Below are 15,583 nucleotides of genomic sequence, written 5' to 3' on the forward strand. Positions count from 1 at the left end.
AAATGGAGGCACATTTTCAAATTAATTATGATAGTATAACTGTTACGAAAGAACACACATACAGCAAAAAAATCACAATTATTGGACAGCTAGATTTTGAAGTTAAGACAGATATGAGTTTTTAAGCGGGGATTACCCTTATTGCTTTAAATGTATGAAAGCATTTATTAGAAGCAATTTTTAATTTATAATTTATTTAATAATTTGGAAAAAATTTAAACAACGTGACATCAGGACGGGCAAGGCGACAGCTGTTTCGATTATACCTTTTTTAAATCTCTTCAAAGCCTTTTCTCCCGGGAGTGGGATTCGAACCCGCACTCCTACGATGGTTGAAGTGTTATAAATGCATGACGTGGGTGAATGCGTTTATAACACTTCAACCATCGTAGGAGTGCGGGTTCGAATCCCACTCCTGGCAGAAAAGGCTTTGAAGCGATTTAAAAAAGGTATAATCGAAACAGCTGTCGCCTTTTCCGTCCTGATGTGACGTTGTTTAAATTTTTCCCTAATTGCTAAATAAGTTAAGACAGATAGTTGATTGTAATTATTGCATTTTGGTTTTAAATTTATTAGATTTTGAACACTTTGGTATAGTATAATATAAATGGTCTGGTGTCATTATTTCAGCGATCCTGGAAAAAATGAATGCATCTTATGTAACATTTTTGTCATATTAGTACCCCAATATGAAGTACGAGGGTTGCCTTTTATATTTTGCGCTGCCTAATAATAAAAACACAGTCAAATATTAAGGAAAACAGTTTTATTGTTTTTCAAAATATTCTCCATCCAAGTCAATACACTTATGCATTCGCTCGAACCAATTTTCAAAGCACTTTTGCCACTCAGAAGAGGCCAACGAGCTTTTTGAAGGCTTCTACGGATCCTTCAGGCGTTGAAAAACGTTGACCTCGCATTTTTTTTTTTTTTTTTATGTTCGGGAATAAAAAGAAATCATTAGGTGCCAAATCAGGACTGTAAGGCGGAAGACCCATCAATTCGACCTTTTGAGTCCTCAAAAACTCTTGTGTGAATCGATACGTGAGAGCTCGCATTGTCTTGGTGCAGAATGATTTTTCTTCGGCGGTTGGTTTTCCTTAATTCTACAAAAACTTTTGCCAAACAAATGGTTGTATACCACTCAGAATTGACCGTTTTAAGTTTATCTAGTGGAACAGTTGCGACATGACCAGATTTTCCGAAAAAACAGGCGACCATTTGCTTTGAGGTGCTTTTTGCGCGAACAAATTTTATTGGATTAGGCTCGTCTTGGAACACCCATACAGTCGATTGCTGCTTTGTTTCCGGCTCATATGCATGGATCCAAGATTCGTCACCTGTTGCGATGTAGACGTGCTTTGATCGACCACGGCCAAATTTCTTCAACATTTCTTTACACCAATCGACACGAGTCCTTTTTTGGGCAATTGTCAAATTATGCGGTATCCAACGAGAACAAATCTTCTTTACGAACAAATGTTCATGCAATATTGAATGTATGCTGGTCCCACTAATGGCCTTTCTCGCCATATGTCACATGACAATCTTGTATTATCAATTGACGCACAGCATCGACTGTTTCTGGCACAACCACCATTTTTGGGCGACCTTCACGAAATTCGTCCTGCAAAGATTGGCGGCCACGTAGGAACTCGTTGTACCATCGTTTCACAGTGGCTAAGTGTGGTTCAACACCAAAAGTAGAAGTAAGTTGATTGATGCACTCCCGTCTCGATAATCCACGTCGAAAATCGTAGTAAATCATCGCACGGAAATGTTCACGGGTTAATTCCATTTTTAGGCAATATGAATTTTTAAACTCCCTATAAATAAACACAAATAAAACTCGTAAGTGAAAACGTTATATGCAAGTTTATGCCAAAAAACACCAAACTTTACGATAAAAATATCTAATTACAGCTAATCACATGTAGTGTTGTCAAGGCGCAAAATATAAAATGCAACCCTCGTACATGGCTTAGCTGCAACTTTGCATGTGAGTAGTCCATTCATAATTTTTGGGGATATTTTTAGAAAGTTCTCACCCTTAGTTATTCCATGGAGTACTCTGAAGGAGTATTCTGAACTGAAGTAGGTCATCCTGGCCTAGGACATCGCAATGTTAACTGGACCACATATTTTATACGTAAGAGGCTCAGTTGTAGTGTACTCGAATAATCTTTAAGCATTCCTAATAAATGTAAGGCGCGATAACCTCCGAAGAGATTTTAGGCCGAGCTACTCTTCCAATTTGCGTCGTGCTCCTTTTAATTTTTTCTTCAAATTGGCGAGACAGGACCTAATTGTTTTATGCCGACTATGGACGGCATCTGCTTGCAAAACACTGCCGAGGGGCGACTCAGCTTAGACAATTTTTCTTCTAATTGAAAAACTTGTTTCTAAAATTTTGATGTTGTTTTTGCCTGGGCGTGAAACCAGGATCTTCGGTGTGGATGGCGGAGCACGCTACCATCACACCACGGCGGCCGCCTAACGTACTCCTTATATCGTCCTTAAGGAGCGTACCAGTACTCCACAACTTTTCCTCATTCATATAAACGTAACAAAACGTTCAACTCAAAACATTTTTTAATTGTATGAAATTATTGCGTTTTGCTATGAAAGGTATTTTTTGCAACGTTCCAGAATGGCTAAATTTTCTGGTTTTTACTTTTCATAAATATTATTACATATTTTTTAGAAAGTGAAGTTAAATCCCATGCATATCAGAAACAAAAATTAGGGATGTACTTATTGCGTTTTGGTTTAGAACTCCTCAATTAAACCTAACGACATTTTTGGGTGATTGGTCCCATCGCTGATCGCGGTAAAATTAAATACCGACTCGTACGTCCTCGTTCGTGCGCTGTGAGCAAGGTGAACGGTAGAAAGGAAGGTTTCTCTAATGTCAAAATCTTTGGGATTTGAGCTCAGTTATGACGTTTTTGAAACAAAATCTGAGATAGGGTGTTGTTCAACCGAATTCTGAGATATAGCGTTTCGAAACAAATTGTGAAACAGGCCGTTATTCAAACATTTTTTGAGAAAAAGTGTTTCGAAACGGCAGCCGTGATAGGGTGATATCCCACTCAGCAGTCGATATATAATTTACGGCAGACATGGCAACACCACCCTTCGGACAGGAATATGGTTTTTCTGCAAAGAGCTTCTCTAACGATGGTAATGTCTTAGCGATTGGCTTAAATTAGCTTGAAATGATAGCCCGCAGAAGACCCTTAGCCATTCCGGGACATAAAACAAGCTGTCGTATCCAGGCTAGACGCCTGGGTTGATAAGCGCAATACAAATCTTTATAGCTTCAAAGCTTCCGCATCCCAATTGTCAACCTCACCTACGCAAAGGTAATCCTGCGAGGCTCTGGCGACCCCAAGTTCCTCATGGCATGAGGGAGTGGGTGGCGGGATGACCTAGAAGGTTTAATGTGGTCATATTAATCGTTCCCGAGATGATCGGGCTAATACCTTTATGGTACTTTGTTACCAGAACGTACCGGCTCTGTATCCGGCAAAGAACCATCAACATCGATAACACTCCCCAAAACCTTCAGGGAGTGCCTTTACAGTTAATACAACAACAACAACGCCTTAATCGTTTTTAAGGTGTAAGGAATATTCTAAAATACGAAAGTCTGTTTGCATAACCGCGAAACAACCTTCAAAATGTCTAAATTTTTCTCCGTTTTTTGCATTTAGTTCACAAATAAAACTTATTTACAAATCGATTACCCTTCAAAAGCAAGTAAAGGATTTTAAGATTTTTTTCAACTAAAACAAAACTCCTTGTCTTAGACTACCCATTAGACAAAACCAAGTACTGTTATAACAGCTAGTGATGTAAAAATAATGTTCCGAAAACGTCATACGATAGCCCAAAGCGGCTCTGAGGTTAGTGTTTTATAAAACCTGCCGCTTATTTCACTGCGCTCTACAAACTTATCAAAGAAATTTCTTCTGTTGGTTTCCACGCTGTGGAACGCGTCAGTATTTTTTGTTATGAGGTTATACATCAAAATTATTTGAATTAAAATTTCGACTTCGTTTTCCATTGCCATAATTTGGATGTATTTATTGTTTGGGTCTCAGCACAAATCTATTGGGTTGCAACATAGATCTATAGTCGGCTGAACAAAGCTGGATTATTATATTTAATAACACAGCTGGGTATAGTAAAAGTAATAAAAACAAATACAGGCTTACTTACAACATAACATTTCGGTATTCTTCAATGGAGCTGACTGTTACAATATTACCACGAAAAGTAGCCTCCAAACTTTCGAGTTCCTCTAAAATTTTGACGAGCTTATTGCCCTTTAACAGTACACCTGTTAAACCAATTACGCGGGGTAATTTTGATTTATCGGTAACTTTTTGGAAGTGACTCATAAATGCATGCATTGGGTGACTTTTTGTTGCATGATGACATTCGTCGATGACAACAACACTCAAATCGGTAATCTTTATATAGTTCTGAGAAACAATATCCACAAAAATTTGAGCAGTCCCAACCAGAATCTAAATTTAAAAAAAGTTATGTATAATAATCTAGAGAAAAGCTGGATGTTTCAAATAAGCAGTAATAGCTTTCCTCAGCTCTTAACTTATCTTAAATTATCTATCTAACTTTGGCCTAAAAAGTTTTTTATTTTAAAATGTATAAGCAGAGCTGCTCAACCCCTATACACTCATAGCATTCACACTTTCGAGTATAAAAAAATTTTCATAGCATATTCATATTCCCTCACATAAATTCGACTAATATGAAAGTGCCTGAATTTCATATGAATGTGCAAAGAAGATGCACTTCCCTATGAAGTCTAGGCACTTCGGTATGATATTAAAGTTTACACTAATAAATTGACAACAAAAAATTTTTCAATTATCTTATTAATTTATTAATTCAAAATATTTATTGAGGGGACCATCAAAGTTCTCTAAATTAAAATAATTTTATTTTCAGCCCTAATCTGCATTTCGACTTGGATTGGAATTTTTTCGATTTGGCAATTTTGGTATTTTGTGTTCAATCTCTTTCGATCCAACTTCGAATCGTTCGATTTTGTGTATTCTGCATTTCGATCGTAGTTCCGGTTTTCTAAGTTCCAAATTTTTTGGCGGAAAAATATTTTCTTTTTATTTTTTTATTGATTTATAACAGAATGTTAACAAAAATGTAAGTAAAACTTGTTAAGAAACGTAAAAGGCTTGATGATAACTGTTTTTTATATGTTTCCAGGTCAAAAACAACGTCGATGTCGAAGTCCTTGAACGTATTTGCCCCGCAAAAATATCTAACACATACTTGAAAACATCCTTATTAAGTCGAAAGTTTTTTTGAACCTAAATAAGAAAATAAGTCATCAAACTTTACCACTTTTAAGTTAAATTTCTTACAATTCGTCACTCATCTCAAATGGATTACACAAATCTCGCAATATTTGCCTTTCCATTCTCGCCTGGCCATTTTCGTATGCGTTGCTTTCCAACTCCACAAATAATGCCGCGGCTATTCCATTATAATAGACAGCTATAATTTGTGTCTGTTCGTTGGGTCCAGCTATATGCCAAAGCAAGCTCCCGGAGTAGAGGAAGGTGAAGCGAAAACGTAAACAATCCTTGCCGAAAGAACAAATAAATCTTCATAAAGTATTTTAGGCCAGTGCAATGAAATTAGCATTGAAGAAGTCAACTATATTCGTGCAGGAATCCGTTTTAAGAAAACTTGGTGGCCACGGCAGGGAATTGGACAAAAGAACAACAAAAAGACACTTACAATTATGAAAGCACTTCACTCAAAAAAATATAACACTGCGGCAATATAGTATATTGCTTTTTTTTTGTACAAAATGGCATATATATTAAAATATAAACGTTTTTCAGTGTTTTTTACAAATTTTCTTTAATTTATTTTGTGCCAATGTTCACACATTCCGTACAAACAGTTGATTTCGAAAAATCATTTGCTCTTCCTCTTCTCGTTACGATTCCGTCGTAATGCAGAATACCCAACTTCGATTAAAGCGGAGCGTAGAACGGGGACGTAATCGAAATTCAGAATAGGGGTGTTTATTTAAATTTTTTTTTTTCAATTTAAAAAAATTTTAGTGTACATATAATTTTGTATATGTATTGTGATTTCCACTTCAATATAAAAATTTTTCAACAGCGCTGTGTATAAGGATTTTTTAAGTTATTAATGTTAATATTATTATAATTATATTTTTTTGTTATTTCTTTGAAACGATATTTATTTATGATTCCCGGTTCGAATTCGAGCTCAAGGCCAGAACAGTAATTTTTATAATTGTTTTTTTTTTTTAACTTTTCTATAATGCTCTAAACTAAAAAATAATTTTTCAATTACATAAAAATTAAAAAAAAAAAAACAATAATTATTATACAAAATATTATTATAGCCTTGAGCTCGAATTTGAACCTGGAATCCTTTATCAATAGTCCGATATAACAAAAACAATTGTCAACAAAGAGCACATTGGAATGTCAAAAAGTTATTGACAGTAAACATTATCAGTGATTTGCAACAGATGGCGCAACGCTGGTAAAATATAGTTGCTAAAGAGGAATAGCGATTTATCAGCCAATCAAACCAACGTTGTAGAGCTAAATGGTTAGCGCAGTGTGCCTATAGGAGACTGATGATGAAGGCTTAGCAACCTTTCAAACGGATCTATCTACGCATCTATGGCAGATGTCTGAACTATTTTCTATCTTCTATTCCAAATAAAACAAAATAATTTTTCAATTTTGTTCTGACCTTGGCTTGAGCTGGAATTCAAACCTGGAATCCTTTATCAATAGTCCGATAAAACAAAAACTCTATTTATTTATGTCATATTTCCTTGTAATCAACTGACTGATTGACGTACTACCTAAAAGACGTGAGTCTTACTCGTACAAATAGTTTAAATAAATCCCAACCAGCATTTAGGTGATTAAATTTTGAATTTCCCTACAAATCAATAGTATGATTACTCTTTCTGATTAAATAATGAGTTATCATACAATTGAACAAAAAAAATAATTAAATTTAAATACTTTTGATGATCAAAAACTGAAAAGCATATTTCGATCACTTTTTGGAATCATTTTTGAAGTCCTTTGATAATTAAATTTTAATATTTCATACAAATCAACAAAAAGAATAATGAAATATGCTTACCTTTGATGATCAAAAACTGAATATAGTTTTTCAATCACATTTTGGAATCATATTTGATTCAAATGTGTTTACTTTAGGTGATCAAAAATTTATAATCATTTTTAATTCTGCTGTCTGAATCTTTTCTGACTAAATTTGTTGACTGATTTATGAATTTTATGCTTGCCATGGCATGGCATGGTCACATACCTACAAACATAAATAAAAATTTCATTAACTTGGTTTTTGTAAACTCGATGGACAAATGTCAAAATCGTACTGCGCCAGAAGTTGATGTATCAAATCAAATAAAAAAAGTTTATAATCAGCTGTCCCATGCTGCCACCTTGTATCGTTGCGCCATGATACTTGCTAAAATTTTACTTTTCATTGAAAATCTTATTTTTTTTTTTCACATACATTTCTTCAATCTTGAAGCCATGGCGCAATGATACAAGGTGGCAGCATTGGACAGTTGATTATAAACTTTTTTTATTTGATTTGATACATCAACCTCCGGCGCAGTACGATTTGACATTTGTCCATCGAATTTACAAAAACAAAGTACATGAAATTTTTATGTTTGTAGATATGTCACCAAGCTCAGAAAAAATATATAAAAATGTTATTTTTATTTATACAAAAGAGCATCTTCAAAACGAGAAATAATGCAAATTCTGCTCGTAACCGAAGATGTCCCAAACTATTTGTCCCAGAAAATACATAATAGTTAGACAATACAAACGTTGTGAACAATTTGAACCCCAGGAAATGAAACAATCTTGACATACCTGAATACGGCTTCAACATCCCGTATCGTGTCGTATTTTAAGATGTTGACGATCATATCTAATTGTGGATGTTGTAGTTGCAGGTGTATATCGGTCAAGTTTGTTTGCGAATTACCTTTGGTTCAAATAGCTCACTTACTTACGCATGCTTTCTTCCCCTAATGAAATAAGATTATCATGTAGTATCTTATTTTGTATGAGATATGAGGAATAAATGCCTGATAATCGTATCCGGACGGCATGGATATCCGGTAAATTTCGAATTTTGGAATATCCAGTGCAAGCAATAAATTGATGTACCATATATGTTTATCTAACATTAATAACAATAAATTCGTGGGCCATTTAAATCAATTAACAGCGTTTTTTCACAATATAAACAAATGGCACTGTTCTTATTTCCACTTGTTTGTAAAATTGTAGCTTTTTAATTTTTGACGTTAATTTAATAATCTACAAACATATTTCGTGAATAATGTTTCGATGTTTGCTTTGTTCAATTCTGATATGCAGATATTCAACTTTCCGTTGAAAAATCCGGATGCAGTTCACAGCCCTAATCTTAACCCAAAATATTGATATACTTTAACGAATACGATCAGAAAATGACTGTGAAAGGCAGTCAAACATTACTCTGAAACAATTAAAGTTCAATTTTACAATGATATCAATTATGAATAAAAAGCGTTTCGAAATATGAATCATAAATGATTATTCAAGAATAATCACATTTAGGGTACATTTTTCTCCCGACGATACATTAATTTTCGAACAGAAAATGCTTTCAAATTTGAACGTTTTTCATCATTTTGGGGTATGATATTTAAATATTTTTGATCAAAAATTTCAAAAAATTCTGGCTGGAATATAATAAATAATAAATAAAATAATAAAATGTAATGGGTTGTATTTGGTATTTTGTACTTACTTGATTAGATTTGATTTCTTCGTCCCATTTTTTTCGGGACCAGTTGTCCACGTCACGTTCTCCTACATAGAAGCCGATCTTCAAATTAGTACATCGCTTCAGCTCCAATGCTTGTTGGCGTGCCAATTCGACTGTGTTACACATGAATATAGCACGTTTCCCACCATTTTCTATAGTACTGTTAGTGAAATAAATTTTGAAGGTACAAATGTAACATATATAATTGGTGAACAGGAACAACATAAATCCAATTTTCTAAAAACCCAAATAGTCAGCAGAGAATTGCACGGTTTTAGAGAGTAATTTTCTCAATATTTTTGTAGATTTAGTATGTTAATATTTTACATATTTTTGAAAGTTAACGAGTTTTTAAATGGTTTACAGTAATTGTAATTCAGTTACTACCCACATACGCTTCATGGCCTGCTGAATTTCGTTATGCAGTCCGTATGGGCGTTCTCTCAACAATTGACTCTCCTATTACCTTTAGAGCTTTGACTGTATCCCTTGTTGATCTTTACAAGGGCATTCAAAAAATAAAATCTTCTATCCATACTAATGTTGTGTCTTATCTTTTTAACTATTTTTTGGCACTGGCGGTACCTTTTTTCTTAATTTTGAACAAATCTCTCAAGTGTGGTGAATTTATTGATGAATGGAAGATAATTTTCACCCCCTAGTTCCATGAGAAAATTTTGGTCGCCAGAGACCTCCTTAAGAAACAGGATTCGCGATGGGTAGGTAAAGTAGACAATTGGGTTGGAGAAGCTATAAATTGCGCTGTCAACCCTTTGAAAGGGTTTCACTACACAACCCCTTGAATCATTTGGGTATTTTAGTCGCCTCTTACGACAAGCATACCTGTCGCGGGTATTTTCTAAGTCCCCTAACCCGCTGGGTCCATTGCTATTTGAAGCTTTCGGGCTCATTGATATTTGTACAGACATTTCGCCTTGCTTCTAACAGTCTGTTGTTGTTGTATTAACGATAAAGACCTTCTCCGGTGGCTTTGGGAGTGTTATCGATGTTCATGGTCATCTGCCGGATATATATCCGGTACGTTCCGGTACGCCCTCCCCACCTCCTAGTTCCATGAGGAACTTGGGGTCGCCAGAGCCTCGGCTGTCAATGAAATAGGATTCGTCACGGGTAGGTGAGGATGACAATTAGGTTGGAGAAGCTATATATTGCGCTGGCAAACCCTAAACAACCCCTTGAATCAGTTTGGTATTTTAATCGCCTCTTACGACAGGCATACCTACCGCGGGTATGAGTTTACAAATTAAATGGGGTTACAACCAACGCCTCTAACCATTATGGTCCACCCTTGTCGAAACAGCAAGTTTCCTTGGACTCCCGTTAGAGGATATTGATGACAATTCGTGATCGGTCGCACCTATTGGATGGGGCGAAGCACTGCTACAACAACAGCCGCGGGTATATTCTAAGCCGCCTAAACCCGCTGGGGTTAGTCTAACTTTCTATTATACGCTGATGATTTAAATTTTTTCTCCATATTTTGAAAATCCTCTGATGTTAAAAGGATTCAATCTCTTCTGGATAATGTCGCTGTCATGTTTAGTCTCAATAATCTGAGGCTTAATTTTAGTAAATGATATCAATCTTCCCCAAAGCGTAAGGAACCGCAATTGATATACATATAATCAATTGCGATACCCGCCTGCCAACCCTTAGCGAGATAAAGGGAGAAGTTTTCAATTCGAAATTTTCTTTCACTAATCATTTTAATTCTACCATTGCTAAGTCATATTAAGTTCTGGCTATTAGCAGGCGCTTTTAGTGTTAGCTTGGAGTGTACTGATCTCTACACCTGAAGGCCGTATCAAGATTGTCAAATTACGTTCACTTAATTTTTCTGTAACGATTCACTCTTATAACGCAAGATGTGCACTTATATGTGAGCCTACAGTCACTTCTATGCAACAGAAAATTTGTTCACTCACTTTTGTCTACATTACTAATGCTGCACTTGATGTATATTGTCTCTTCGAGAGTATCCAGTTCCAAATCCTAACAAGACTCTCTCTCTTTTACCTTTTATACAACCAACACCCCGACCCATGTCTGTAACGCAGCCATGTTGAGAGAATTCTTACCTCCGATTCTGCAACCATCGAATTTTTTAAACAAGTCTAGATTAAGTTTAATACTTTCCTAGTTAGATGTGCCTTTGCTATACATATATCTTGCTTTGCTATATCGACCTAGTCTGTGAGTTACATTGCTACTCTTCATAACGCCTATTATTTAATTAATTAATATATTTAGTCAATAGTAAAATCAAAAGATGTTATCTAGTCTGTAAGTCTGCACCATCAAAGACTGAAATTTAGACTCCGAAGAGATTTAAGGCCGAGCTTCTCTTCCAATTTGCGTCTGCTCCTTTAAATTTTTCCTATAAATTGGCGGGACGGAACCTACTTGTTTTATTCCGACTCCGAACGGCATCTGCAAGGCAGATAAGTTTTCACTGATAGCTTTTTATGGCAGAAATACACTCGGAGCGCTTACCAAACACTGCCGAGGGGCGACACCGCTTAGAGAAATTATCTTCTAATTAAAAAAAAATTGTTTCTAAAATTTGATGTTACTTTTCCCGGGGTGTGAACCCAGGATCTTCGGTGTGGTAGGCGGAGCAAAATACCATCACACCACGGCGGCCTCTATTATATATTAATAGGTTAACAAATATTGCTAATTTAACTAAAGTTGGGAAATGGAGTTTTTTGCGCAAATAGGGAAGCTTCAAAACTGTGCATTTGTCTTCCCATATGGCAGGCATGGATTACAGCGAGTAAATTATAAGTCAATGAACCAGCTGGGGATGCCACTATGTGCTGCCTGGAAACACTGTGAATTCAAAGGCTGGTGTTAGACCTGTCCAGGGTTATATTTTGATACGAGACCGAATGCTGTCTTAACCCGGCCATTTAATAAGCTTCTAAACAATCTAATTCTGTACCACAAATTAAGCTGAGTCTGTTACGGGCACAACTTTTATCATTTGCAAGATATTCGAGCAGTTTTTAGATAACGAATGTAGGCACATATATAATTATTTCCACTATCACTCACTCTTGCATTTGATGGGAGAAACGTTTAAGAGCCATAATAGCTACATAAGTTTTCCCAGCACCTGTAGGAAGATATATTATTGCATTTCGGTCCATCACGTAATTTAAAAGCTCCAATTGATAGCGACGTGCTTCCATTTTCTTCTCAGATTTATTCTGTAAAATAATGTTTTAAACATTTTAACTAGTTTAATTTAGTATATAAATAAACTTACACCCGCATCCATTTTATTGTTAAAATTAGTTTTAAATATGTAAAAGCATGGAATAGATTTTCAACGAAAGTAAGTTAATATATTAGAGTTTGATGATGATCAACACCCAAATGCTTTGGTTCCTTAATAATTGTGAAATCAGATTTTAAACGAATGTGTACATGTTTTAATGTAAATATACATACACTAGAATCGATTACGTGGCACTACCGCACAGGATGAATAAATTCTTTATTGTATATGGGCGTGGAGAAACACAATCTGGGCAAGTTAGTGTGATTTCCCGGCTTACATGAAAAAAAAATATTGAAAAAAAGCTTGACAGTAGAACAGATGATCGATAATGTTACCGGACTTTTATTAAAACAATAAAACACTACCAGAAATCAATCACAGAAGATTAAGCAGTCACTAGTTCAAAATTGAATCGTTCTGTGATTCTACGTCAAACTTGACTGCTTGAGCGCATGAAAGAAAGAGAGAAAAAAACAAGAGCTAAAGAAAAATGACTTAAAAATTGAGGCAGCGATTTAGTTTAGCACCTCCCGAGTTCGGGGTCAAACTTGATATCAAATGAAAGAGGGAGTTCTCCAGATCACAAATATATATATTTTAAAGTGCCGCAACTTATAGTTTAAAAGTTATTTGTTGTTAAAGTTTGCAAATTTCTATACCAATTTTAACTTATATTTATATACATATATTTTTTATTTGTGACATGACAACCTGTGCTCTACGCCGAAAGATGTTCTACTCAGAAATACTGTGGTTCGCGAAGCTGGTGTTGGACCGGCTAAGGGTTATTTTTTATAAGCGCGGCCGAAGCCCGCCTACGTGGAAAGGTGTTCTATTCAGAAATATTGTGGTTCGCGAAGCCGGTGTTGGACCGGCTAAGGGTTCCTTTTTATAAGCGCGGCCGAAGGCCGCCAACGCGAAAAGTGTTCTACCCAGAGATACTGTTGTTCGCGAAGCCAGTGTTGGACCGGCTAAGGGTTATTTTTAATAGCGCGGCCGAAGGCCGCCTACATGGAAAGGTGTTATATTCAGAAGTACTGTGGTTCGCGAAGCCGGTGTTGGACCGGCTAAGGGTTATTTTTTATAAGCTCGGCCCAAGGCCGCCTATGCGCAGAGCTGTTATAGTGTTAACAACTTTGTACTCTTTACTTTTGGTTTATTACCAAAGCTGTAAAATTGTGCAATCATTTGCAATTTTAAATCATTGATTTAAGAATGCTTGCTCTTCATTCATTCATGCCTTGTTAAGGAATGTGGCTTAAAAGTTAACCCATTCTTCATTCAGTAGTGAAAAAAAAGAATGCACTCCTGATCTCATTCGAAGAAACAATGAAGTAATTGAATGAAACACAAACCTTTTTCAACACAGAATAAGCATTCAAATGAATGCAGCCTTTGTTGAGTGTGCACACACTTTTCTAGTACCAATCAGTTATGAAAAATGTCGTACATGCACAAAACCCGCTCAAACATGGTTGCATTTAATTAAAGCCACTTCAAAATACCTACATAACAAGTAAGGAAGGCTAAGTTCGGGTGTAACCGAACATTACATACTCAGCTGAGAGCTATGGAGACAAAATAAGGGAAAATCACCATGTAGGAAAATTAACCTAGGGTAACCCTGGAATGTGTTTGTATGACATGTGTATCAAATGGAAGGTATCAAAGAGTATTTTAAGAAGGAGTAGGCCATAGATCTATGGGTGGACGCCATTTAGGGATATCGCCATAAAGGTGGACCAGGGCGGAATCTAGAATTTGTTTGTACGATATGGGTATCAAATGAAAGGTGTTAAAGAGTATTTTAAAAGGACGCCTTTTCGAGATATCGCCATAAAGGTGGACCAGGGGTGACTCCAGAATTTGTTTGTAAGATATGGGTATCAAATGAAAGGTGTTAATGAGTATTTTAAAAGGGAGTGGGTATTAGTTCTATAGGTGGACGCGTTTTCGAGATATCGCCAAAAAGGTGGACCAGGGGCGACGCTAGAATTTGTTTGTACGATATGGGTATCAAATGAAAGGTGTTAATGAGTATTTTAAAAGGGCGTGGGACTTAGTTCTATAGGTAGACGCCTTATCGAGATATCGCTATAAAGGTGGACCAGGGGCGACTCTAGAATTTGTTTTTACGATATGGGTATCAAATGAAAGGTGTTAATGAGTATTTTAAAAGGGAGTGGTGGTAGTTGTATATGTGAAGGCGTTTTCGAGATATTGATCAAAGTGTGGACCAGGGTCGGGTACCGCTAATTTATTTATATATGTAATACCACGAACAGTATTCCTGCCAAGATTCCAAGGGCTTTTGATTTCGCCCTGCAGAACTTTTTCATTTTCTTCAACTTAATATGGTATGTGTCACACCCATTTTGCAAAGTTATGGCATTATGGCATTTTTTTAATTCTTAGCAACTTTCGATATCGAAAAAGTGGGCGTGGTCATAGTCGGATTTCGTCCATTTTTTACACCAATACAAAGAGAGTTCAGATAAGTACGAGAACTGAGTTTAGTAAAGATATACGATTTTTTCTCAAGTTATCGTATTAACAGCCGAGCGGAAGGACAGACGGACGACAGTGTAAAAAAACTGGGCGTGGCTTCAACCGATTCCGCCTTTTTTCACAGAAAACAGTTATCGTCCTAGAATCTAAGCCCCTACCAAATTTCACAAGGATTGGTAAATTTTTGTTCGACTTATGGCATTAAAAGTATCCTAGACAAATTAAATGAAAAAGGGCGGAGCCACGCCCGTTTTGAAATTTTCTTTTGTTTTTGTATTTTATTGCACATTATCATTACTAGAGTCGAATGTTGACATAATTTACTTATATACTGTAAAGATATTGAATTTTTTGTTAAAATCTGACTTAAAAAATTTTTTTTTTAAAGTGGGCGTGGTCGTTCTCCGATTTTGCTAATTTTTATTAAGCATACAAAAAGTAATAGGAGTAACGTTCCTGCCAAATTTCCTCATGATATCTTCAACGACTGCCAAATTACAGCTTGCAAAACTTTTAAATTACCTTCTTTTAAAAGTGGGCGGTGCCACGCCCATTGTCCAAAATGTTTACTAATTTTCTATTCTGCGTCATAAGGTCAACACACCTACCAAGCTTCATCGCCTTGTCTGTCTTTGGAAATGAATTATCGCATTTTTTCTGTTTTTCGAAATTTTCGATATCGAAAAATTGGGCGTGGTTATAGCCCGATATCGTTCATTTTAAATAGCGATCTGAGATGAGTGCCCAGGAACCTACGTACCAAATTTCATCAAGATCATCAAGATACGGACGGACGGACGGACGGACATGGCTCAATCAAATTTTTTTCGATACTGATGATTTTGATATATG

The 15,583-nt window shown here is 35.9% G+C and overlaps 1 protein-coding gene across 4 annotated transcripts in view; it reads right to left on the minus strand.

The window, feature by feature from the left end:
* Dcr-2 (Endoribonuclease Dcr-2) overlaps window positions 1-12,529 on the minus strand; it is a 102,419-nt gene extending 89,890 nt beyond the window's left edge. For 3 of the 4 annotated variants that reach the window (XR_010950697.1, XM_067772353.1, XM_067772351.1), the window contains exons 1-5: window positions 12,394-12,529; window positions 12,209-12,330; window positions 11,995-12,149; window positions 8,899-9,076; window positions 4,225-4,535 (exon numbers count right to left, since the gene is read on the minus strand). Coding sequence is in view for 3 of the 4 variants with exons in the window: in XM_067772353.1 (XP_067628454.1) it covers window positions 4,225-4,535; window positions 8,899-9,076; window positions 11,995-12,149; window positions 12,209-12,220 (656 nt within the window). In the remaining variant the exon portion in view is untranslated. The remainder of the gene's footprint in view (window positions 1-4,224; window positions 4,536-8,898; window positions 9,077-11,994; window positions 12,150-12,208; window positions 12,331-12,393) is intronic. The other variant, XM_067772352.1, reaches the window with a different exon arrangement.
* Between the last annotated feature and the right edge of the window lie 3,054 nt (window positions 12,530-15,583).

The sequence above is a fragment of the Eurosta solidaginis genome, chromosome 3 (assembly GCF_040869045.1).
Source record: "Eurosta solidaginis isolate ZX-2024a chromosome 3, ASM4086904v1, whole genome shotgun sequence".
NCBI classification, from domain to species: domain Eukaryota; kingdom Metazoa; phylum Arthropoda; class Insecta; order Diptera; family Tephritidae; genus Eurosta; species Eurosta solidaginis.